The sequence below is a fragment of the Neurospora crassa genome, linkage group VI, assembly GCF_000182925.2.
Source record: "Neurospora crassa OR74A linkage group VI, whole genome shotgun sequence".
Classification (NCBI taxonomy): Eukaryota; Fungi; Ascomycota; class Sordariomycetes; order Sordariales; family Sordariaceae; genus Neurospora; species Neurospora crassa.
In genome coordinates this window covers 2,453,177-2,474,590 of record NC_026506.1, presented here as the reverse complement: position 1 = coordinate 2,474,590, position 21,414 = coordinate 2,453,177, and the positions used below count along the sequence as shown (strand labels likewise).

General features: G+C 50.9%; 6 protein-coding genes across 6 annotated transcripts; 3 read left to right on the top strand and 3 right to left on the bottom strand.

The window, feature by feature from the left end:
- Positions 1-1,445: 1,445 nt before the first annotated feature.
- On the bottom strand, positions 1,446-4,247 carry NCU04020 (lysyl-tRNA synthetase). Its single transcript, XM_952542.2, has 5 exons — positions 3,555-4,247; positions 2,265-3,488; positions 2,018-2,194; positions 1,841-1,952; positions 1,446-1,757 (listed from the first exon to the last, which is right to left on the bottom strand). Exons 1-4 carry the CDS (start codon positions 3,997-3,999, stop codon positions 1,942-1,944), a joined length of 1,857 nt encoding a protein of 618 aa, XP_957635.1. The 5' UTR covers positions 4,000-4,247; the 3' UTR covers positions 1,446-1,757; positions 1,841-1,941.
- A 2,488-nt stretch (positions 4,248-6,735) lies between these two features.
- nic-5 (nicotinic acid-5) lies at positions 6,736-10,077 on the top strand. Its single transcript, XM_952541.2, has 5 exons — positions 6,736-8,443; positions 8,515-8,889; positions 8,980-9,145; positions 9,261-9,333; positions 9,407-10,077. The coding sequence occupies exons 1-5, from the start codon at positions 8,269-8,271 to the stop codon at positions 9,569-9,571; spliced, it is 954 nt and encodes a 317-aa protein (XP_957634.1). The 5' UTR covers positions 6,736-8,268; the 3' UTR covers positions 9,572-10,077.
- A 500-nt stretch (positions 10,078-10,577) lies between these two features.
- NCU04018 (hypothetical protein) lies at positions 10,578-13,477 on the bottom strand. The gene is made up of 2 exons (XM_952540.2): positions 12,130-13,477; positions 10,578-12,072 (listed from the first exon to the last, which is right to left on the bottom strand). The coding sequence occupies exons 1-2, from the start codon at positions 12,828-12,830 to the stop codon at positions 10,818-10,820; spliced, it is 1,956 nt and encodes a 651-aa protein (XP_957633.1). The 5' UTR covers positions 12,831-13,477; the 3' UTR covers positions 10,578-10,817.
- A 1,615-nt stretch (positions 13,478-15,092) lies between these two features.
- hpo (heterochromatin protein) lies at positions 15,093-17,476 on the top strand. Its single transcript, XM_952539.3, has 4 exons — positions 15,093-15,866; positions 15,926-16,005; positions 16,073-16,442; positions 16,501-17,476. The coding sequence occupies exons 1-4, from the start codon at positions 15,600-15,602 to the stop codon at positions 16,582-16,584; spliced, it is 801 nt and encodes a 266-aa protein (XP_957632.1). The 5' UTR covers positions 15,093-15,599; the 3' UTR covers positions 16,585-17,476.
- Positions 17,477-18,316: 840 nt separating this feature from the next.
- Positions 18,317-19,564, top strand: NCU17116 (hypothetical protein; the record flags this gene model as incomplete). The annotated part of the gene is made up of 3 exons (XM_011396796.1): positions 18,317-18,327; positions 18,455-18,608; positions 18,678-19,564. 3 exons carry the CDS (start codon positions 18,317-18,319, stop codon positions 18,858-18,860), a joined length of 348 nt encoding a protein of 115 aa, XP_011395098.1. The 3' UTR covers positions 18,861-19,564.
- Positions 19,565-19,728: 164 nt separating this feature from the next.
- NCU04016 (phosphoglycerate mutase) lies at positions 19,729-21,187 on the bottom strand. The gene has a single exon (XM_952538.3). It carries the CDS (start codon positions 20,844-20,846, stop codon positions 19,929-19,931), a length of 918 nt encoding a protein of 305 aa, XP_957631.3. The 5' UTR covers positions 20,847-21,187; the 3' UTR covers positions 19,729-19,928.
- Between the last annotated feature and the right edge of the window lie 227 nt (positions 21,188-21,414).

Here is a 21,414-nt window from a genome sequence, read left to right as displayed (position 1 = left end):
AACCGGAATCCGCTCCTCTCCAGTTCACTGGTTCCCTCGATCGCTATCCATCACACAGTATCCCAGATTCCTCGATCAGGCTTTGCTCCGCTCGGTCTTCAAGGTTGTCAAGTAGTGTACGAATGCGAGGGGTGCCTTCAATATCCAGCCAAGGCGGGCATGAAGAAGGAAAAGAGAGGCTTAGTTCCCGAAATGTCTTGGCTTTTGGCTTTCTTTTTCACTGCCCTTTTTGCCCACTCTCTTTTCCATGTCCATGTATCCATTTCCTTCTTGCCATACGGCCCCTTCTTCCCTTTGTCTTCAGTTCTCCGCCGTATGCCCACGAAAGTACTGTAGAAAAATTACAAGGAACCGGGGATACATAAATCGTCAATCAAGACAAGTTGGACACCAAGACACAAGCCGGGCTCTTGGACAGCCCGAGATTCAAAATTAAAGTGTCCGGGTGTAAGAGAGAGCCCCACCCACCCGTTATCTCCAGCGAAACAAGGCCAGGAATTACCGGATCTGGAAGGGTTCCCTTTTGTGAATCATACACTACATGTACCCTTTTTCGGGGTTCTTTTTTCACACCCTGACACTCAACCATTGCTAGGAAACAGAGCCGGTACCGTACCGCACTGTCGTCCCTAGTATCTTCAACCAAGTCCGTCGTGGCAGTGGCAATGTATCCATCGAATTTTTGTATCTTCCAATATCTCACTCAATTCATCCAATACAGTCTCTTTGTCGTCGTTGTCCGTAAAACACTGCCACGACTGCGTCTGACGCCTGCCGGAGATAATCCAATGTGCTCTTCACGCTGTTGTACATATGCGTGTTATGCATCAGGTACACTGGACCGGAGGCGAAGACGGGAACGTGCGCAGCAGGGTACCTTACCTATGTTGCTACTTAGCAAAAGACAAGCTGAAACTTTGTCAGGCCGTGGCTGTGACAGCCACAACTCCAATCTAAGAATATTCTTCAGATCGCTTTCGTCGGACTTCTCGTCGTGTTACCTATTCCATCAGACCAGTCTAGCCACTGTAGTCCCCTGTTGTGGCTCTTCACTTTCCAGGTATTCCAGACTCACTCACGTTCCCGTCTCTCCCCAAACCGACCAACAGGCTTCATGTCATCGACTTGATATTCCAATGAATTTAATCCTCATCTTCCCTACGGTCCCACTTTATGCCTTACTCGCAACAGTATCCACCAATAACACTCCGGAAAATCTACCGCCACGCAATTCTGCAACTCACCATCCACTCACAACGCCTCACAGGAGATCTCTAAATCCGCCAAGCCCTACCAGAATCTCGATTCTGCTTCTTTGCTGTGTGACTTTTGTCAGCAGTGATATACACTACGCAGTACACGTAAGAATCATTTCTTGGCTTCATATATTCATTACCGTATTGGAGATACCAAGAAGTCAACAACCTTCTTCAGGCGCTTGCGAGACTCGGGCCAAGAATCTGGGCGGCTCTTATCATCATATGAGATGTATGTACTGTGCTATAGATAGTGTAGGTATATCTCGTAGACGTTCAGTTTACGGGCAGCTTGCGAAGCAGAGGTGTTGTCGCTGGAGGAGACTCTTGACATGTCCATAACATAGGGTCGTCCAAATATCAGATGCATAAGGATGTCATCCCAAGCATTTCCAAGAAGCTGCGCCTCGCTATCACGGTGCCAAGTAGTATACTCGTCAGGTTGACAAAATCGACCGTCTGGCTGGTTACGGGCCAGAGGAGGCAGATACATTCATCTCCCTTTAGATCGATGGCCACAATGTAGTTTAGACTTCATCAGCAATTTGCTTTTCGAGTATATCTCGACAATCAACATGGCCTACTTTTGAAGGAAATAAAGAAAGCGAACCGAAGCAATGTCATGTTCATTCATCCAAAGGTATTCGTCGACATTCATCTAGACTATGCTACGCTATTCAGACATCTATTTGTGGGCTGTATCAAACCAGGTCAGCTTTGTTTCATCAAGCATTTCACCGCAAACACCAGAAGTCACTTACGAATACCCTCCTCAGGAAGAGGCTGGACGCCAGCAATCTCAGCAGCAAACTTCTCCTTGTGGGCAGTCTTCTCTTCACGAAGGAAGGGGAAGGCAAGAACCTCGCGAATCGAGTAGTTGTCAGTCAGGAACATGGCAAGACGATCGATACCGAGACCCCAACCACCGGTAGGCGGCACTGTATACATCACGTATTAGCACTAGTTCATCCATACGAAAAAAAAAGTCAATGACAGGGGTATACATACGGCCGTACTCGAGGGCGTTGAGGAAGCTCTCATCAACGAGCTGAGCCTCGTCATCACCCTGGTCCTTCTGGCGGGCCTGCTCCTCAAAGCGGAGTCTTTGGTCGAAGGGGTTGTTCAACTCGGTGTAGGCGTTGGCAATCTCCTTCTTGCAGACAAAGGCCTCGAAACGCTCGCAGAGACCGTTCTTGGAGCGGTGGTACTTGGCCAGAGGAGACATCATCTGGGGGTGCTCGAGAATGAAGGTGGGGTTAATGCACGTCTCCTCGATGAACTCGCCAGTGAGCTTGTCAATCATGCGAGCGTTGGTAAGGGGTGGCGGGCACTCGACGTTCATCTTCTTGCAAATTCTCTGGAGGAAGGCATTGGTCTCGTCGGTGTGGAGCTGGTCGTAGGGAGGGAACTTCTCGCCGGTGGCCTCCTCGAGGGCGGGAATCATCTCAACGCGGCGCCAGGGGGCCTCCCAGTTGACCTCGTACGTCTCGCCGTGCTGGTTGGTGAACTTGGTCTTGTAAGAGCCGGTAAGCTCCTTGACGAGCGAAGAGACGAGCTCCTCGGTAATAGACATCAGGTCGTACACATCAGCGTACGCCCAGTAGAACTCGATAGAGGTGAACTCGGGGTTGTGAGTGAGATCGATGCCCTCGTTTCTGAAGTTCTTGCCCATCTCGAAAACCTTGCCGAACTGACCAACAATCATCTTCTTGAGGAAGAGCTCGGGAGCGACTCTCATGAACATGTCCATGTCGAGATCGTTGTGGTGGGTGACAAAGGGAAGGGCGGTGGCGCCACCGGCAATGGCGTGCATCATGGGGGTCTCGACCTCGATGAAGCGGCGCTCGTGGAAGAAGTCGCGGATGTAGCGGACCATTCTGCTGCGCTGCCAGAGCGTCTCACGGCTCCTGTCGTTCCAGAGCATGTCAAGGTACCTCATGCGCGCTCTTTGCTCGGCATCGGCGAAGGGGTAGCGGACACTGGGAAGCATGTGCAAGCAAGGGCTAAGAAGCTGAACTTCGGTCGCGAAGACGGAAAGCTCACCCTGCTCACCCTCCTTGAGGTTCTTGGGGTTCGTGCGGCCGGGGAAGCCAACGATACCAATGATATCACCGCGGCGGAGGTGGGCATGCTGCTTCTCGAAGGGAACACCACCCTCCTTGGCCAACTGAGCCTGGCAGACAACCTGCATACGGGTACCAATGCTCTTGGTGTCGGCAGAGGTGCGGATATCTGCCGCGCATCACACTGAGGTTAGCGCATTGTTCTTGTCTGGTTTCGACAAACAGGAAATCGTACCGTAGAAGATCAGCTTGGAACCGGCAGTACGGATGTTGTAAATACGGCCAGCAATCCTGAGCTCCTTCTCGGGGAGGGTCTCGCCGGTCTTGAGGGAGCCGAACTCCTCGACAAAGTTGGAGTCATCGTAGTTGACCTGGAACTTGTGAGGGTAGGGGTTGGTCTCGGGGTTCTTGAGCAACTCGTTGACCTGACGGGTACGGATCTCGTAGTATTGGTTAGGGTTGAGGTCCTCCTCGCCGCCGGCAGCGTTCTTGGGCTTGCTGGAGGTAGCCTTGGGGGGAGCGGTAGCAGCCTTGGCGGCCTTCTCGGCCTCCTTCTGGCGCTGCTTCTGGCGCTTCTTGAGCTCGCTCTTGGAGACGCGCTCTCCGGTGACCTCGTCGAGATGGAGGTTGGCGAGCTGGTCGGCCGCGGCCGCGGGGGTAGTAGCACTCGAATCCGCCATGGTTATGATGTGTCTGTCCGGGACCAAGAGACAAGCTGGAAACTATGCGCAAATACAAGTTGCGACTTTTTGACGGGCGAGTTGCAAGGGAGATCGTCCAGTTTTTTAGTTTTTTTTTTTCCTAGAGGCGACACTGGCAGCGGTCGCGATTCAATTGACACACTCGAACCCACAGCGGGGTATTTTTTTCGATTCAGCGCCGTCAACGGGGACGGGAAGGACTGCCGCGCTACAGGCGGCTGGCGGGGTGAGTCAGTCAAACGCCGCCAGGGCACTGTACCACTGCAGTAGGCGGGTAGTACTGACTCTGGTCAAGTGTGGCTCATGCGCTGTGGCTATCAGCACTGCCACATGTTTACGTTGAAAGGGGGTGCGAGGTGAGTGAGGGCTCTTCGGTTTTCGCCAGAAACAACGTTTGACTTGCTCCAAGAACGATATCGATGTTCAACATATTCCACTCGGGCCTCTATGATCAAAATTCGAATCATTTTTAGGGAGATGCCGAAAACCACTGCGGTGCAGTCGGCCATGAGGTAGTCATTTGTGTGGGAAAAAAGTTGGTGGTTGATTCGGAAGAAGAAAAAGCCAACTACGGCAGCCGCCACATTCTAACTAAGTCTTTATGACTTCCCTGTTATGCGCCCGACGCACCTTCCCAACGCCGTGCAGTATTAAACCAACGACTTACGATTACCTATTCTTCCATCAAGTGAGCTTTACAATTTGTGATGTACGCAATGTAACTAACGTAGTATGCATCGTGATGTGATGATGTGAGATATTTATAGGAAACATATTTGTAGGCCTGACTGACACGAAGTGAACTTGACGGCAAGAAAGACAACGAAAATATGAAAATTGGTAGCTCGTGTGAGAAGACAGCGCGAGAGAAATGCTATACTGGGCCAGGCCTATATTCAATCGGGATGGGAACTCGCGATGAGATGCACCTTCGAAATGTCACAAGTTGCCTTTGAAGATAACGAAATGTCCTCCACCATGTTTAAGTCACAAAAAAAAGCAGCAAAGTAGAATTTGAACGCCACTCCAAGAAGTTCATGATATTATCATGCAGCGCTTCAAGAACAGTAACGCATACGTCGTCCAAATACCATCAGCTGATCCCAACGCAATGTCTCTTCCATGAAAAGTTTAGACATAAGGAGGGATCACAAGCCTCTGAAGCTCTCCAAGTAAACAACCACATGACTTCCTGACCGGGTATATCCAACCCTGGCGTGATGAGCAATAGTCCCTTTCGAGGCTCGCCTGTCACAGCTCTAACACATTATGCAATAGAAACGAGTAGAAACCTCTAAGTGTTTTTGAAAGGCTGTTTCTCGTGATTTGAACTAGCAAATCGCAGCGGTGGCTATTCATTCGCCATCTCGGTGAAAAGGCACTTTTAGACTTTCACGTGTAGGAGATGACCAGTTGTTTCTGGCCGACAACATGAAGTTGCAAGGTGCAAGAGAGAAGCCCGTTCCGGAGTGCAATCTATCCGACAGACCCGTCCTCACCGTCCGTGCCAATGAACAGCAACGCACGAACCACAGATCTATTTATCCATGTACACTAAAAGGCATACCACCACCAAATGGAAATTCTCCCCAGCACCTCGATGACCGATGTTCATCGCCGCCAGCTGCCAATCGCTTCGTCGATCGACACCAGGCTCTGTGCCATTTATTTTCCGCTTCAGATAGCTCTAACAGCATCCCCATTATTCTTGGGAGGTATGACCATAACGCAACGGACTATAAAGTGAAGAGTAGTGGCTGGCGATCTATTTGGACGAAGCAATCGAAGCCACGTGAATTGGTTACGGCAGGCATCATGGAGAAACCCCGAAATGATGGCCACAAAAGCAAAGGTACCTTAGTTCTGAACCTTGTGTTGGAATTGAACGGGGTGTGTGTTACCCGCATGAATGTTTCCGGTCTCTTGTTTCTAGAGACACATTGCTGGAAAGAGAATTGAAGTGCGACATTACAGGCAGCAATGTTGCTGACAACTAACGAACTCCCTCAAGTCAAAAGTCAAAGAAGTGAAGAATCTAACTGTCCAGAGCAAATGAAGGGATCTAGATAGATATCACCAAAGTAGAAAAGCTGGTTGATATTTGCAAGGACAACTCAGGCGTGAAAATCATTATTTGCTCCGCAAATAAACCGAACAGAAGGAGAGCTGGACCGCATAAGCTGGGCTTATAAATCGCACCAGTGCCTGGCTGCCCCACTGCGAGAGAACTCCGAACACTCCTCGGCATCTGGAGGGTAAGCGCTGACCCGTTAGGCTTACCGACTATAAAACCCCGACAAAACAATGATTGTTTCCGAAACGTACACAGAAAAATTGATTGGTTGATACAACGCTTATGTGAGGATGTTTATAGTCCGGCTTTCTGGGGATAGGTCATGAAGCTTGGGAGGATCGAATATAGGTAGAAACGGCGAGAATCAGCACAGGTAGCTGTCTGCCTGGTATGGTAGGGCACATATGTTCAATCTGACAACTTGCATCTGTTCAACTGTCACGGTCCCGTGAATAACCGTGAACACCTGCAGGTAGAAACAATATGCGGTTTCTTCCTCTGATCGGAGACTTCCGTGGATGTTACTCGACTTGAAGCGCATGTGCCCGGCCAGGAAAGATGGAAGTTAGAACATCAATTACCGGAGTTCCATTCCCTCACATCCCAGTTTTCTTGGGCTTCCGTCATCGGTCAACCAGGCTGTCTGGGTCACTTATACCTACCCTGACGACTCTTAAGAACACTCAGGCAACACGCGTTTTTAGCCGTTCACAGCTTCGTATGCCCCAAGTCAACCACCGCTGCCTACCTACCTAAGTACTACCCAGTTTATCTCTGAGCCCTTCGGCCCTCTCTACACTAGACTTCTGTTGTACCCCCACCGCAGACTGAACAAGAGACGGGAGCACGGGAGGGCTGACGGCGGGAGCTGGAGTCACGGTGGTCGACCGGTGGGTATCTTCATGTGCATCCACTTCCCCAGGCAAAAGGTACCAAGCAGCCAATTGTACATGCAGACCTGCAGGACAGAAAAGCGACCATGGATAAGCGCAAGGGTCGGTTGCAATTGGGGATGGTGACAGGAGTCGCTAAGTGGGTTGCGTTTTTTTAGTGGGTTTTATCGAGTGGATCAGCCTCCGATGGAGTCATTGTGGGAATGCAACCGCAAAGCCTGTGCCCCCGCCGCCGACAGCGGGCGCAGCAACCTACCTACCACAAACACACACTGCCGCCCCGAGAGTGAGGAATTGAGACACAGTGAGATCGGAACCATCCGTACTTCCACTTGTACCAGTATTTATCATCCAGCAACCAACCCTCTTGGATCTCTTGGTATATAGGTAACTATTCAAACCAATTGGCAATCCTCCCCGTTCGCCCGACCTGGACCCCGCGCAACTGATGCCTGCTTGTGCCACCTCCCGTTGTGGTCGTCTTCGTCGTCGTCTTCTTCCCATCAAAAACCTTTCAGCGACTCGACAAAATTCATAAAAAGAAAAAAAGGGCCCGTTCATCCTTCACGCCATCGCTGTCGCCCTGCATCTGTGCATAGGTACAATTTCCTCAGCCTTTTTCCAAGCACCAAGCCAGACGCACACACCCGACGCGCTGGTTGTCCACGAGATTCCAGAATTTCTCCTTGCTCCTTTCACACACTTCCTAGTCTGCTTTCAAATCGATTCAAAGTTCAGACTATCCGCCCTCCACCCAACTCTCGCGCTCGTCCCCCTAGTCAAATCAATTCGGCCGCATTACCTGACACATCCGAGCCGGCAGCTATCTACAACTACCTACCTTAAATATACCCTCGAATCCTACTTCGCTGGAAGAACTGTGACCTCTCGAACAGTGCAGTCCAAAATTGGAATACACACCAAGACGTATCTTAGTATTTCCGAACACCTAACCGACCTATCCGGCTTTCGGCAACTGCCTTCTCACATCACCACATCCACCTTGACCCGGTCAACTTCGTCAAACAAGATCCGCCGTCGCCGCTTATACAACATCTGGGACACCCCGCATTGTGGCCCCTCCCAGCACACTCTGCATCTCGCTTCGCATCCACGGCAAGCCGCCCTGAGCGACCGATTCCACCCCAGCTGCGTCACCCGTCTCCCGGGACGCATTACTTTGCGACACCCGACCCTGCCGGTACCTAGTATCGCAACATCTACACTGACCTCGTTCAGCGACAAACGACACCTACAGACATCACAATACAACAAGTCACCATGTCTTCCCAAACTTCAACGGGCATGGCGACTCCCGTCACCTATCCTCCTCCCGAGCAAGCCTCGACCGGCAACACCACGGTGCCCTATACCTTCCCCCAGGCCAAGCTGAAGCTCCAACAAACGCAGCCTGGGAGGACACCTTTGGTTCTCGTGGCTTGCGGCTCTTTCTCCCGTAAGTACTCGAATGCAATACATTATTTTGGCAAAAAGGGCTCCATTAACACTTCCCCTCTTCCTTTGCAGCCATCACATTCCTCCACCTGCGCATGTTCGAAATGGCCTCCGACTTTGTCCGATTCAATACCAACTTCGAAGTCTGCGGCGGCTACCTCTCCCCCGTCAGCGACGCCTACAAGAAGGCTGGCCTAGCTCCCGGTCATCACCGCGTCGAGATGTGCTCCCGCGCCGTCGAACATTCTTCCTGGCTAATGGTTGACCCCTTCGAGACGGTCAACTGCGACGAAAACGGCGAGCCCGCTTACGTTCCCACGGCGCGGGTGCTTCGACACTTCGACCACGAGATCAACACCGTACTGGGTGGCATTGAGGGCACCGATGGTGTGCGGAGAAAGGCAAAGATTGCGCTTCTTGCTGGCGCAGATTTGGTCATGTCAATGGGTATGAACACCTTCCCTTTCACGCGCCATCAACGTCGCATTGGAGGATATTGCCGTGTATCATTGCATCGTAAGCTGACCCGTTGTACAGGAGAGCCCGGGCTTTGGTCGCCGGTTGATTTGGGAGTCATTCTCGGGGAGTACGGCGCTTTCATCATTGAGCGCTCGGGAACCGATATCGACGAGGCGCTTGCTACGCTGAGGCAGTACGAAGACAACATTTGGGTTATCAGCCAAGTGATACAGAATGACATCAGGTTCGTCGATCCCGTTGGGATGGGACCCTTAGGGGACCCTTGTACCACCACACCATCGGGTAAAGCTAGTGGCAAAGTGACTGACACGCACAATCTGTCTTACCGCAACATTTAGCTCCACCAAAGTCCGTCTCTTCTTGAAGAAGGATCTGAGCGTGCGATATCTTATCCCTGATCCCGTTGTCGAGGTATGTCATTATCGTGTTACCCTCCTATCAGGCAGTGTGGCGGAATTTCGACCCTAACATGGTATACATTTAGTACATTGAAGAGCACGGCTTGTTTCAAGATGAACAGTCCAGCAAGAAGAAGAACAATGACACCTCATCAACAGGAGGAAAGGACAAGGAGAAGGAGAAGCCAACGACCGCCGATGGAACAAGTACCCCTTCAAGCTCGACCGAGGAAACGACACAACAGAGCTAGAAACTCAAGAGCTGGTCTTCTACACAGCGATATGAACGGCTTCTTTGCGCTTAAAATCGTACCTTCAGTCAGCATAGCAGCCTCAGGCACCTACCTGAGTTCACGGAGGATGAACCACTCCTTTTTTTTTTTGGAAATGACGAGAATCGCCTTTTAGAGAGAGGAGTAGAAGAGCGAGATCATTGATCTTGGGGCAGGAAAGATTTAAGGCGCGGAGAAAGCGGGTAAATGGCGTTTACGGGGTTTTGGCTATTTCATTTGACTATATTTTCTCTCCTATTCGGGCTATGAATGAACACGAACACGACGGTTCAGGTCATGGATGGAATGGTGTTTCTTCATTATAGGTGGAAGAGCCTGGCGGGTGGAAGGGGTTTTTTTTTCTTGATTGTGGGCTGATTCGAGCCATTTTGGTTACGCGCGCGCTGAGCGAGATATGGATAGTGAGATTTAGGAAAGGAGGTTTTTGTTCACATCATGATCATCACATCACTCTTCATTGTCGCTTGGTTCCTTTAGTGCTGCGATTCGCTTGCTGCTGCTCTTTACGCTTTGAGGTGACCAGGGTAATTTATTTTCTGAAGACGCTGTCATGATGATTTGCTGACTCTTTTTCATGCAATCTTGTCGAGGCTCTGCCCTTGTTCTTCAGATCCATCGTGCGTTGAGAAGCGTTCAGAATGATACCCTTTTACCCATCGCCGGGACCAGTCAGCCAGCCCGTCAGTTGTCTTGTTGATTCTGTTATAGAGATACTCAAGCGAATGAGAGAGGCAGCCGAGCAATTATTTCATGATACCCATTTCTTTCCCCTTTTCCTCCTTCTCAAGTTTAGGAAATTGAAAAGGTCCAAATGTCTTGTATCTCTACTCTCTGAGCAGACACACATGTGGAATAACTAGGGTGTAAGTAGTTATGATTCATTTGACCTGTTGTTTAATGATAAAGAATCGCTGGTTGGACTGTCAATCACTCGTGCTTCACAGGAAGGAGTGAAGAGAGGAGTGAAATCAAGTCTGTCTGATGTATTAATGGTAGGTGTTAGACTTTACTGTTCAAAATCTCCCACGTACATAACATCCAAGTGCTGGCTATAGTGTTCGCAATATGCATTCGTATCAGAAAGTGGGTAGAGGTAAAAGGTACACATTATTTGGCGGATGGAGGTGCATCAACTTTACGCAAATGCATTCAGCCTTGTGCAACTCCCGCCCTCTTACTTTCTCCATCTCCAGAAGACTAAATGCTAGTTTGTTTTAATCGGCTCGCCTGCCCCACTGCCACCTCCTCCACCAGTCTCTCCTGATGAGCCGTCAGGGTGCTGATGTGGCTGCCTTTTCGAATTTGGTCGTTGCGCTTCTGCTTCTGCGTCAGCCATCTCGGCATCTTCGTCTCCCCCCTCCTCATCTTCATCATTATCCCCTTCATCGCCCTCTGCGCCCTCCTCATAACCATCACCATCCTCCTCCTCGTCACTCGCAGGGTCTCTGCCATTGTCTTTATCCCTCATGGCTTGGGCCGTTGTGTTTGGCTGCTGCTGCTGCCGAGGGCGCGATGGAGCTGCGTTTGACGAGGTTGAAGGATTCTTCGTGGCATAATTAGCCGCTACCGCTGAGTTGTACAACATTAGCGGATTGTGCGAAGAGGGGCCGCCACCAGGCACAGACGTAGATTGAGGAAATTGAGGTTCAGAGACAGGCTGATGTTGTTGCTGCTGCTGCGGTGCCTGGGCCGGCGCCGGTGCCGGTGGCGGTGGGCCTTGCCGTCCAGATTGCACCACCTTTTTCCAGCGGTCAATTGCCTCCTTGCAAACGGTGTTGAGGTCATGATGACGATGACCATGCTCCAGCCCGACGCCAGATATTTCATGAACGGCTATCAGCTCGGACATGTAGTCGATCAGCTTCTTCTCGATGGGGAGTGTGGCGGGGGTTTGCAACTTGTACTCGCGCGGCTGCTGCAGCACGTTAAGGTGTTCGATCTGCAGCTTGAGGTTGTTGTTTTCCTGCCGGACGCGGTGCTGTTCCTCCTTCAGGGTCTTGATATCCTTTTGCTTGCGGGCCACGCTGCGCGCCAACTCGAGCTGCCACATCTTCTCGCGGTCGAACTGGCTCGAGGCTTCCCAGACGCCAAAGGTCTTCTTCAGGTGCTCCGAGACGGCCTTTTCAAGGGTCTTGTTGATGGTTTCGGAGCGCCGGATGGCTTCCTTGATGTCGACATTGACGAAGTTGACGGGCGGCGGGTAGCTGAGGTCCTCGTTGACGGCGGTGGTGGCGGCTCTGCAGCTGATGTGCCATCTATTGAACTGTTCTTGGAAGTGGTTCTGGAGGGCTTTGAACTGATCCCAGCCGGGCGGCTGGAGGGACCAGGAGGTGGAGGTTGGGTAGAAAGTGGAGGAGAATATGGTGGGTGGTGGTTCGAGGCATTGGAGGACGAGTGCAGGGAAATCCAGAGCTAGAGGGTCAAAGTCAAAGGGCATCTGATGCAGATCGACATGTAGCCTTCAAAACGGGTGTTAGCAACTCACACCGGACTACAATGTACAACTGACAACTTACTTGGCAGCCCTCCAGGAGCAGATCATCTCACGCAGGGCAAGCTCGGCAGCTCTCGCTGTATCCTGGGCATCCTGAATCAGTTGCCTCGGATCAGGTTGGTGATGCAGAGGCTGTTGGCCAGAAGAAGACGTATGAGGTGGCGGTGGTGGTGGGACAGGAGCCAGCGACCTCGAGCCATCTGGGAGAGCCTGCCTCTCTTCAAGATGTGAAGAAACGCCGTTGCTTCTTTGGGATAAGTCAATAACCCCGGTGGCCTCCCAAGGGGTGTTGAAGGGGAAATTCCTCCCAAATGGCGTGCTCACACTTCTCCGGTTGCTGTGAGTGGCAGCGGGAGTTCCAGCGAGCATAGGGGTCGGAGCCGGAGATTGGACGACATCGGAGGGTGCAGGACTGATGCCATCCTTGGAAGGTGCCCCCGACGGTGTTGCACTGCCGGCAGCAGATGCTGAGGCGTCTCGTCGTCTGCAGGTACCCTTGGTTCTCCTCCTAGTTATCGTACCGCGAAGACGTCTGATAGCCGTAACATCATGAATGCCGTCAGGCTTTTTAGGATTATTGGGTCTGATGTAGAGGTCGAGATGGCGGCCAAGGGATGATGAAGTGAATGGTTGGCCACACCAAGGGCACTTTTTGTCCTTGACGTGCTTTGGCGTGTTTGGGTTTGACTCAACCGAGAGAGCTGGTGTTTCTGTCCCGGCCATTGTGTCTGTGAGGCAATCCCGGGCTGGTGCCGGTGCCGGTGCCGGTGCCGGTGCCGGTTCCAGAGATGCGGAGTGTCTTCCGGAACGCTAACTGAGATATCGAGCCCCGAGATCTCGGGTCCCAGACTCGGAATGAAAGAGCTTCAACTACGGTAACAATGGAACTGTCCCGCGACGCGCAATTGGGACTGCGCAGTATTGGTGGAGAGGAGCGCTTTGTTGCTCGAGAAATCCGGTCTATCGGATGTGGATCCCCGGCCGGACCTTACCACTCGGGTTTGGAAACAATTGACGGCGCTCTTGTGAAAATTGTATTTCGCGGTCTCGGAGCGATGGGCAAAGCTTCTCAATTGGAAATACCGGATGGATGCGCGGTATGTAGTTAGTGAATCATCGGGTGGATATGAGATGAACGTTCGGCATACAAGTACGCGCAACGTAACAACGGCTGGGGGAAGTCAAGATGAAGACCCAGGTGGTTGTCTTGTCGAGGGTTGAGGACGGGAGCTGCCTCGCTGAGATCTCATCAGATACTGTTGCTGCGTTAAGAGACTCAGACCTAGCTGGGTGAGTATGTCAAAGTTGCAAGGTGATGTGAGCTTTTTCCAGAAAATGCGTCCCAACTGACTTTGCACATGGAAATGGAAAACTTGACAAGTTCGAGATATCGCGTCCAGTTCACGAGCGGCCCAGGACCCCAGACCCGCCGTGAACCCTTCGTTTCATTCCTTTCCAGTCTTTCCGCACAGTATAGGGGTTATCGTACACTATAAGCCGACAAGGACTCATGGACTACGCATGAACAGGGGTTAGCTGTAACATTTTCTGTACGCAGTTCATGTCTCGGCTTGGCATTACTTTACACCTTTTCCCATTTCAAACTTAGTTGACTATCCAGTGCCCAAATGATCAAGTAGTCGTAGGTATCCTGAGTAGTGTAGTTATCTTTTCAGTACGAAGACCATGCTAGTGTTCGCTCACTCGTATCGACATATACTCTTCTACTTCATGGGATATACTTGCAGTCTCAACTTTTTCGGAATCCTCAAGGCATAGATTAGTAGAGGTACCTTTCTGATCCAGGACCGGGGGCGGACGGGACGGTATCTGTATGTGGAGAGATTGCATATGCGTTAAAGATGCATCGCCAAATTTGCACTTGTTTCGACTAAAACACCAAAGTCCATGGACACAGCTGCCATCTCATATGATTTGTCTAGAGGTCGGAAAACTAATGTATAGTTCCAGTACTCTGGTTTATCTTCGCCATCGATCACGGCTTTGTCCCATCTCTTCGCTCAGTCGAGCATGAGCCATCTGAGCCGCGCTGTAATATCCAAACTCAGACCTACTATGTACAATGGACAAGAGATCTGATGGGCTCCTTTCCTATTATTGTGTCTACTTGTACGCAAGGTTCTGTGTTGAGATGCTGTCAACTGTCTCGTCCATCTGCGATACAATCAATTGTAAAAGTGTGAACCCGACTCTTTATATTTAGCACCACACATAGCTTGACAATAACTGGTTCCATTAGGCACAACGAAAGGGTCCTATGCGAGTTGTGTTCCATCACATGCAGCTGGTTGTGCCTTTTGTCATGTAGTGCATTCTACCATCTGCTCGGCGGAGAAAGAGAGAACATAACATTGCAGCTTCTAAGAGTTAATTTGATGTTGTGATTGCTTTGTGTTTGGTGCGCCATGCGACGGATGTTTAGTTTTGATTGCAAGGATAAGTACTGTGTGTTGAGAGTCCTCAAAACAATACTTTATCCGAGAGCCCTGATATTCGATGAGGTTACCCAGCTTGTACAGTAGTAGTAGAGCTTCCGTCGCCTCTCCCTATCCGAATTGTACTATAGCTGGATATCGGTTTGGAAGGAGACGCTGCACAGAAAATGACCGTCAATAATTCCGCTTGTGCGTTTGACGTCACCAAAGGGGCGTTGTCTGATTGTAAGCCATACATATGTGCACGGCACTTTCCTTCCACTTCGCTGAGCAAACGGAACTGAATTCGCAAAATGATTCAGTTTCCATTGACCGACTTTTAGAAGTTTCTTTAAGCTGAGGTTTCTTCCTCTTTCATCTTTCTCTCTCTCGTTCAGAACTTGATCATGTATGTATCAGGTCACATCACTGCGCAAGGTCACTATCAAGTCGGCAAATGATCTGTCAGTCTAGACTTTGCAAATTGACCAACCGGCATCACTTTCAGCCACATATCCTGTCCAACTTCACACTCACGCGGGGTCACGTGCACGACGCGAGCCACACCTCGCTGGGTCTCAGCCTCACTGCCACTCCCCACTTCTTCGCGTCGGCGCGGCGGGCAATGGAACGAACAAGCACTTGCTGCAGCCAGCTCTATCACTTTTAATGCAGGCCTTGAACTGAATTCCAGTACGTAGCGCACTGAATCTGGACCGTTTGGATCTTTCCCGTTCGCGAACCACCTACTAGATACTTTGTAGTGTACAGCATCGACCGGAAACTGCCTACCTCTACCGTCGTCCATACAGATTCTATCTCTTCAATCCTCAGCTCAGCCTCATCTTACTAATTATAAGTATCGTGTTTACCGTCCTACCTCTTGTGAGTCGGTAACGAGACTACCGGCGCATCGATATACCGTCAACCACCGAGAACGAATTCGCGTCGCGCACCCTGTCACGCTTCACGGTTGACTGCAACGCCCCCCGTTCCGACTACAGCGCAACACTTCGTCGCACCACTTCAACCGCAATCTTCACACCAGCTCATAAAAATGCCGTACGATCCATCGGCTCTCAGCGACGAGGAGGCCGCCTCCAGTGTCGAGCTCGACACTCGCTCGGCTACCTCGAGCAGCAAGAAACAGTCTCGCGACAAAAAGTCCGTCAAGTACACAATTCCAGAGCCCGAGGACTTTGAGGACGAGGAACAAAACGGAGACGGCGCCGATGAGGGCGGTGAGGATGACGAGGAAGGTGACGAGGAGGAGGAGGACGTCTACGTCGTCGAGAAAATCCTCGACCATATGCTTAACGACGATGTACGCTACACTGCCGCATCCAAAGTCATCCAGCACGCGGTACTAACGCGCAACTGCAGAACGAGCCACTCTTCCTCGTGAAGTGGGAGGGTTACGAGAAAAAGTCTGACCAGACCTGGGAGCCTGAGGACACTTTGATGTAGGGATTGCGAATTCTTTGAATCTTGACTCGTTCTGTATTGCTAATATAGTATTGCTCATCACAGAGAGGGCGCGTCGGAGAGGCTCAAGGAGTACTTTACCAAGATTGGCGGTCGAGAGAAGATTTTCGAAGCTTCCGCTGCGGCGCAGAAGATCAAGAAGCGTGGCCGGCCCTCTTCAAACTCCGGCACTCCCCAAGCAAGCAGCAACAAACGGTCGAGGAAGAACGGCGACCATCCCCTTAACTCTGAGGAGCCCCAGACCGCTAAGAACGCTGCCTGGAAGCCCCCAGCGGGAAGCTGGGAAGAGCATATTGCTCAACTCGATGCCTGCGAAGATGAGGACACACACAAGCTCATGGTTTATCTGACGTGGAAGAATGGCCACAAGACCCAGCATACAACTGACGTCATCTACAAGAGGTGCCCCCAAAAGGTACGTTCTGCCTGTTCCTGTGTATGTCTTAGGAGTCTCGGCTGATAACATTTACTAGATGCTCCAATTTTATGAGCGACATGTGAGGATTATCAAGAGGGACCCAGACTCCGAGGATCGCGAGGGCAGCGTCTCGCAATAGAAGACCGAGGTAGCACTTCTCGAACAACTCGCGTCAGAACTCCCTCCTGCTCGGCGCAGAAGCGACCGCCATGCACAGAAATGACACCGCTACGTTCATCCTTCTTCGGTTAAGGTCACCCAAATGGAGCCGTATATCAACCCTTCTGACCCGCGGAGAGGTCGCTGGATGGTACCCCTGATGGTCGGGCCCCTGAGCTGGCCATGATCGGCTCGAGTTGTCTACTGCTCAGCTGGCCGCGAAGGCATTGCTTTGCCTGTACCTTTCGGCTGCGCGTTGAAGGGCTTTCCATTTGTGACTTGAGTCTTGACACGCTTCCTTCAGAAACGTGTGAATTGTTCAGTTTAAGTCTGTTTCTCATCAAGATCTCAATCGGCTTGGGTCTGTAGTCTTTTCCTTCTTCTTTGGTTTTAACGCGTGCCTGGAGGATGGGGGTTTGAAATATCATGCTGGAAATGAAAAGTTGACTCGAGAAGAGTCCCTGAGCCTTGCGGCTCTCTATCATTAGAGCGAATTCGGCACATCACTTCTCGGCGATATCATTCTTCTTCAGAATTTCAATTGAAGGAGTGGCGGAGCCAAAAGGCCTGTATCATTGCATTCATCGAGGGAGTGCAGTCGAGTATCCATTTGAGGCATAGCAATATTTGGGTGCGGCGTTCAAGGAAAATACCTGTCCCGTTTCTGAGCTTCTGTTTGAAGAGGCAGTGCCTCCTACTTAGGACATTCTCAAGGGGCGCAGAGAACACTTTTCGTACTACAGAACTTAACATCTAGAAGTCATAGATGTACTGTTTAGCATATTCCAGTCACCAGCTCACAAGTAATTCAGCATCATGGGGATAGTTCCATCACACAGTTTTGCCTTGAAAACCAACACGAACTTTGCACATGAAGATGCTCCCTCCCGTCAGTTCCAGTACAGGGGTAACAGCTCCAAGTGCCTGATCTTATGTAATGTAGAGGTAGCTTTCTATCCAGCTGGTTTCTAAATGCGGACGGGTGAGTGGCTCCAGCCCAGCCAGCCCAACTGCACCCCTGTCCATCTCAACGTCGCCAACCTACATAACTGGGGGACGCGCCCTAATGAAGGTCAAACTTGGCGGGGTCCGCAAGGTACGACGCTCCAATGTTTACCAGCCTTCTTCTTTTTCCGCCCTGAGACCACTTACGATGCGCCTTCGGGCAGGTCTTTTACCTACGAAATGCTTGTAAGCAAATGGTAAAGAAGGTGGCGGGGTGAATTGGGCAAATCTGACTATTTTATGCTCGCCCACCCACCGCCCACTTACCACGCGCTGCCCTGCTTGCCGCCGTTGGATCTGAAATGCGACTGTGATGCTATACCGCTTTTCCTGATCTTGTTGTCTGCGATTCCGAAACTGCTTTTTATTCTACTTTCTCCATTCCAACAAACAGGTCGCCAAAGACAGCTGAGTTGAGAGAGAAAGAGAACGGCGAGTGTAGGGAGAGGTCGACTTGAAATCCGCAGAGGACGACGACCAAAGCTATACCGCCCATCACAGAACACGAAGTTTCATGTCAACAAACCACCTGCATTAGCCAGCATCGGTTACGGAGAACAGCTTCTTGAGCACCAAAGCGGTCTGGAACGAAGAACGCCTAAAAAACTCAAAGTATAAAGCTCGGCGATCGGGATTGTTCTGTCAGGCGCTGCCCTGTAACCACAATCTCCAATTCTCGTTATCTTCAGACGAACACATAGCGACGTATGCTTCTTGGGTGAGTTTGCGCGAATCCGATCCCAAGGAGGGCCATACAATCCCCATCACTCGATAGCTTTCCAAACACAGACACACAGAAAAGGAAGAGAGGGTTAGAACTCGAGGAAGCTAACAGGATGTAATAGAAGAACCGTCTCATTATCCCATCGTTCATCTCAAACCACTTACACCAACGACAACAACAACAACAACAACACCACCACCACCATTTCCAGCGCTGACGATCTCAACTTCCGAGCCGAAACATACCCAACAGCGCCCAACACTTTCAGACCGCGAGTCAACCTGACAACGCCAATATCCGAATAAAGTAAACCCGCCACACCACACCAATCGCCCAGAATGAAGGGAAACGACGTCATCGCCATCATCATCATTGTCCTTTTTATTGTTTTGGCCGCCATCGCATTTGGCATCTACCGCCTCGTCAGCGTGGCGCGCAAGGCCCACGGCACCGTGACCACCTCGTCGAGCGGGAGCAGCACCAGCTTGACGGATGACGATGAGCATTCGCATTCGAGGGGGCGTTAAGTGAAGTGCAAAAAGAAAAACAAAAACGCATGCGCTAAACTTGTCTGTATTTGGGAAGAGAAGCTGCTAGCTAGGTGGTGGTGGAATGATTGAAATTCCGGCAGAAAAGGGCACAAAACTGTGCGCGCGCTCTCTTCGTTTCAGCGAACCTTGCATATGCATGGGTATCTGCCTACCAGCTTGCCCCCATTCCATGGGAAGGGAACTGAACCAAATCACGCAAAATTGGGTTGTTTCATTTCACGGCATTGGATGAATGAATGGAGATCGACGAAGAAGAAGAAGAAGAAGACCAGACGAACAGGAATCATCGTCTCTTTATTTCGATACCTTCTATCGATTGATGGGAACGAACGGGACGAACGCGGGACACATAAAGCATAAGCTGAGACTGGACATGGCTATGCACACTCATATCACACGTGTCTGAGTTCACACGAGACACGACACTTGAGGGAAGAAACGGATGAAATTGATGGCACACGAGTATATGATACCTGATCACCTTATATCTTTGGATATACTTTGGGCGCATTGGGGAACCTCCTTTGGAAGGTGGATTGGATTGGATCGGATCGGGTCGGGTTGGATTGGGTTATTATCAACTGACTGACTGACACCATCACTATGGCGTTTTCTGGGGTTTTCTTTTTCTTCTTTTATGCTTGGATGTATGTATGGTTTACGATTTCCTTCCGGGACTACTCGCTGGCTCTCTTGGATATCTGGATGTCGGTGAAGGATGACAAGGTACGGAGATGATATATGAATGATTATGAGATTATTTAGGTAAATATTATGGTATGGGTCTGGTATGAGAAGAGATTAGGATCATTCTCTGAAATGGGAAAGGCGATGCAAAGTAGGGTTCTTTTCTTGTGTGAGACTGCAATTCAGGGTCTGTAGGGTCTGCATAAGTTGCTAGACATGGCTCAAACTTGGTCCAAAAAAACGTTAAGTCTTCTACAGCTCAATACTAAAGCTATGAACTAGTCTATGTTGATACCACCCATCTTTCTCAATTCCCCTACCACATCCCAGCCGGCTCTAAGCATCAACTCTCTCTCCCTACACCCTCTTTCCCCCCACTCTCCTAACCCCGTCCCCAAATGCCTGCTGCAACCTCTCATCAACAGCCGCCATTATCTCCTCCTGTTCCGTCTCCGTCAGTGGCTTCGCGCTTCCTTTTCTCTTCCTCCAGCTCTCCTCCGTCTCCTTCAAGCCTACATCCCCATCCTTTCCTTGAGCATCTGTAACAAACTCGTAAGTCCTCCACTCGGTATTATCCCACCCAGTCCCCCTATTCAAATCCATTCCATCAAAGTCTTGCGTCAAGAAATGGAGGAAGCCACCATGGGTGACCACCACAATGTGCTTTTCCTGCTGCTGCTGCTGCTGCTGCTCTCCTCCATCAGCCTGGGACTCAGCCCCAGCCCCAGCCCCGGCCATAGCAGCAGAAGAAGAAGTAGAATCCTGCTGCTGCTGCTGCGCCAACTCATACAACCACTTCCTCGCCTTTTCCGCCCGGCGCTTCACCTTCTCCATCTCGGGCTTCCACGGACTATCAGGTGAGTGCTTATCCTGCCACCCTTCCTTGACCAAGAACAAATCGACCAACCCGGCCTCGTCAAACTCCTGGTGCAGTTTCTCCGGTGCTGAACCCACGTCGCAAGGCAAGTTGGACACCTCCTGCACTTCTGGCAGGGCCACCACCACCCCCTCCCCCTCCTTCTTCTTTCCCCGCTTTGCCGCCAAACGCTCAACAGCAGGCTGGAAACTCAACAGACAGGTGTAAAGCGTGCGTCGCATGGGCGAGGCGACGAGGTGGGTGATTTTATCGTGGTAGGGGAAGGAGTCGCGGAGAGCAGCACATTGGGATTCGCCGAGGGGCGTGAGGAGTGGGTCGGCGAAGACGTGGTTGGCTTGGCTGACGTTGTGGTGGCCTTGGGCGTGACGGACGAGGTGAATGTAGGTTTTTGGTGACATTTTGAATGTGGTTGCGAGTACGGGTTTGGTATGGTTGGGTGTGTGGACAATTGGTTGATGGTGAGGTTTGAGGTGAGTGCGGGTTTTTGTTATTGTTGCTGTAAGAAGCTGAGCTGAGATGGGAGGATATCTCGCGACAACGTGTACGTAGATTGGATTGGTGTTTGTTCTTGGAACAAGTTGGGAAATTTGTGGTTTAAGAAAGCAGATACGGTGCTGTCGGACAGTATTGTTGACTATGAGTCAGTGTAGGTAGGTAGTCAGGAAGATGACTAATAAAGGGCGAGTCGAAATCGAGACAAGTTGTTCTTGTCAACGGAGACAAGTCACTCATGAAACGCACATCCCAACATCTGGAACAACGAATACGTCAACCGGCTTCCCAGATCACAGTCTTGGCAGCTTCTGATACGGCCCATCAGAGGTGACCGTCGCACCAAACAACCAACAACGAAGCAGCGTCGTCGGCCGGCAACCCTCAGGGTTCTCAAGTCTCATCCGATCTTGGTCCGTTCTCCGCATGCCGCCAGACCGGCTATGGGTCCCGGTGGGGGATTCCACACTTTGC

What these genes read in the sequence shown, in the direction of transcription:
- NCU04016 (XM_952538.3), bottom strand. Translation starts at nt 20,846, where the DNA reads ATGTCACCAAAAACCTACATTCACCTCGTCCGTCACGCCCAAGGCCAC.
- NCU04020 (XM_952542.2), bottom strand. Translation starts at nt 3,999, where the DNA reads ATGGCGGATTCGAGTGCTACTACCCCCGCGGCCGCGGCCGACCAGCTC. An exon ending in TTCCAAGCTGATCTTCTACG is followed by an intron (nt 3,489 to 3,554) that starts GTACGATTTCCT and finishes GATGCGCGGCAG; the next exon opens with ATATCCGCACCTCTGCCGAC. An exon ending in CAACGCCCTCGAGTACGGCC is followed by an intron (nt 2,195 to 2,264) that starts GTATGTATACCC and finishes TGATGTATACAG; the next exon opens with TGCCGCCTACCGGTGGTTGG.
- nic-5 (XM_952541.2), top strand. Translation starts at nt 8,269, where the DNA reads ATGTCTTCCCAAACTTCAACGGGCATGGCGACTCCCGTCACCTATCCT. An exon ending in GGCTTGCGGCTCTTTCTCCC is followed by an intron (nt 8,444 to 8,514) that starts GTAAGTACTCGA and finishes CTTCCTTTGCAG; the next exon opens with CCATCACATTCCTCCACCTG. An exon ending in AGATTTGGTCATGTCAATGG is followed by an intron (nt 8,890 to 8,979) that starts GTATGAACACCT and finishes CCCGTTGTACAG; the next exon opens with GAGAGCCCGGGCTTTGGTCG.
- hpo (XM_952539.3), top strand. Translation starts at nt 15,600, where the DNA reads ATGCCGTACGATCCATCGGCTCTCAGCGACGAGGAGGCCGCCTCCAGT. An exon ending in GAGCCTGAGGACACTTTGAT is followed by an intron (nt 16,006 to 16,072) that starts GTAGGGATTGCG and finishes TGCTCATCACAG; the next exon opens with AGAGGGCGCGTCGGAGAGGC. An exon ending in ACAAGAGGTGCCCCCAAAAG is followed by an intron (nt 16,443 to 16,500) that starts GTACGTTCTGCC and finishes AACATTTACTAG; the next exon opens with ATGCTCCAATTTTATGAGCG.
- NCU04018 (XM_952540.2), bottom strand. Translation starts at nt 12,830, where the DNA reads ATGGCCGGGACAGAAACACCAGCTCTCTCGGTTGAGTCAAACCCAAAC. An exon ending in TGCTCCTGGAGGGCTGCCAA is followed by an intron (nt 12,073 to 12,129) that starts GTAAGTTGTCAG and finishes CCCGTTTTGAAG; the next exon opens with GCTACATGTCGATCTGCATC.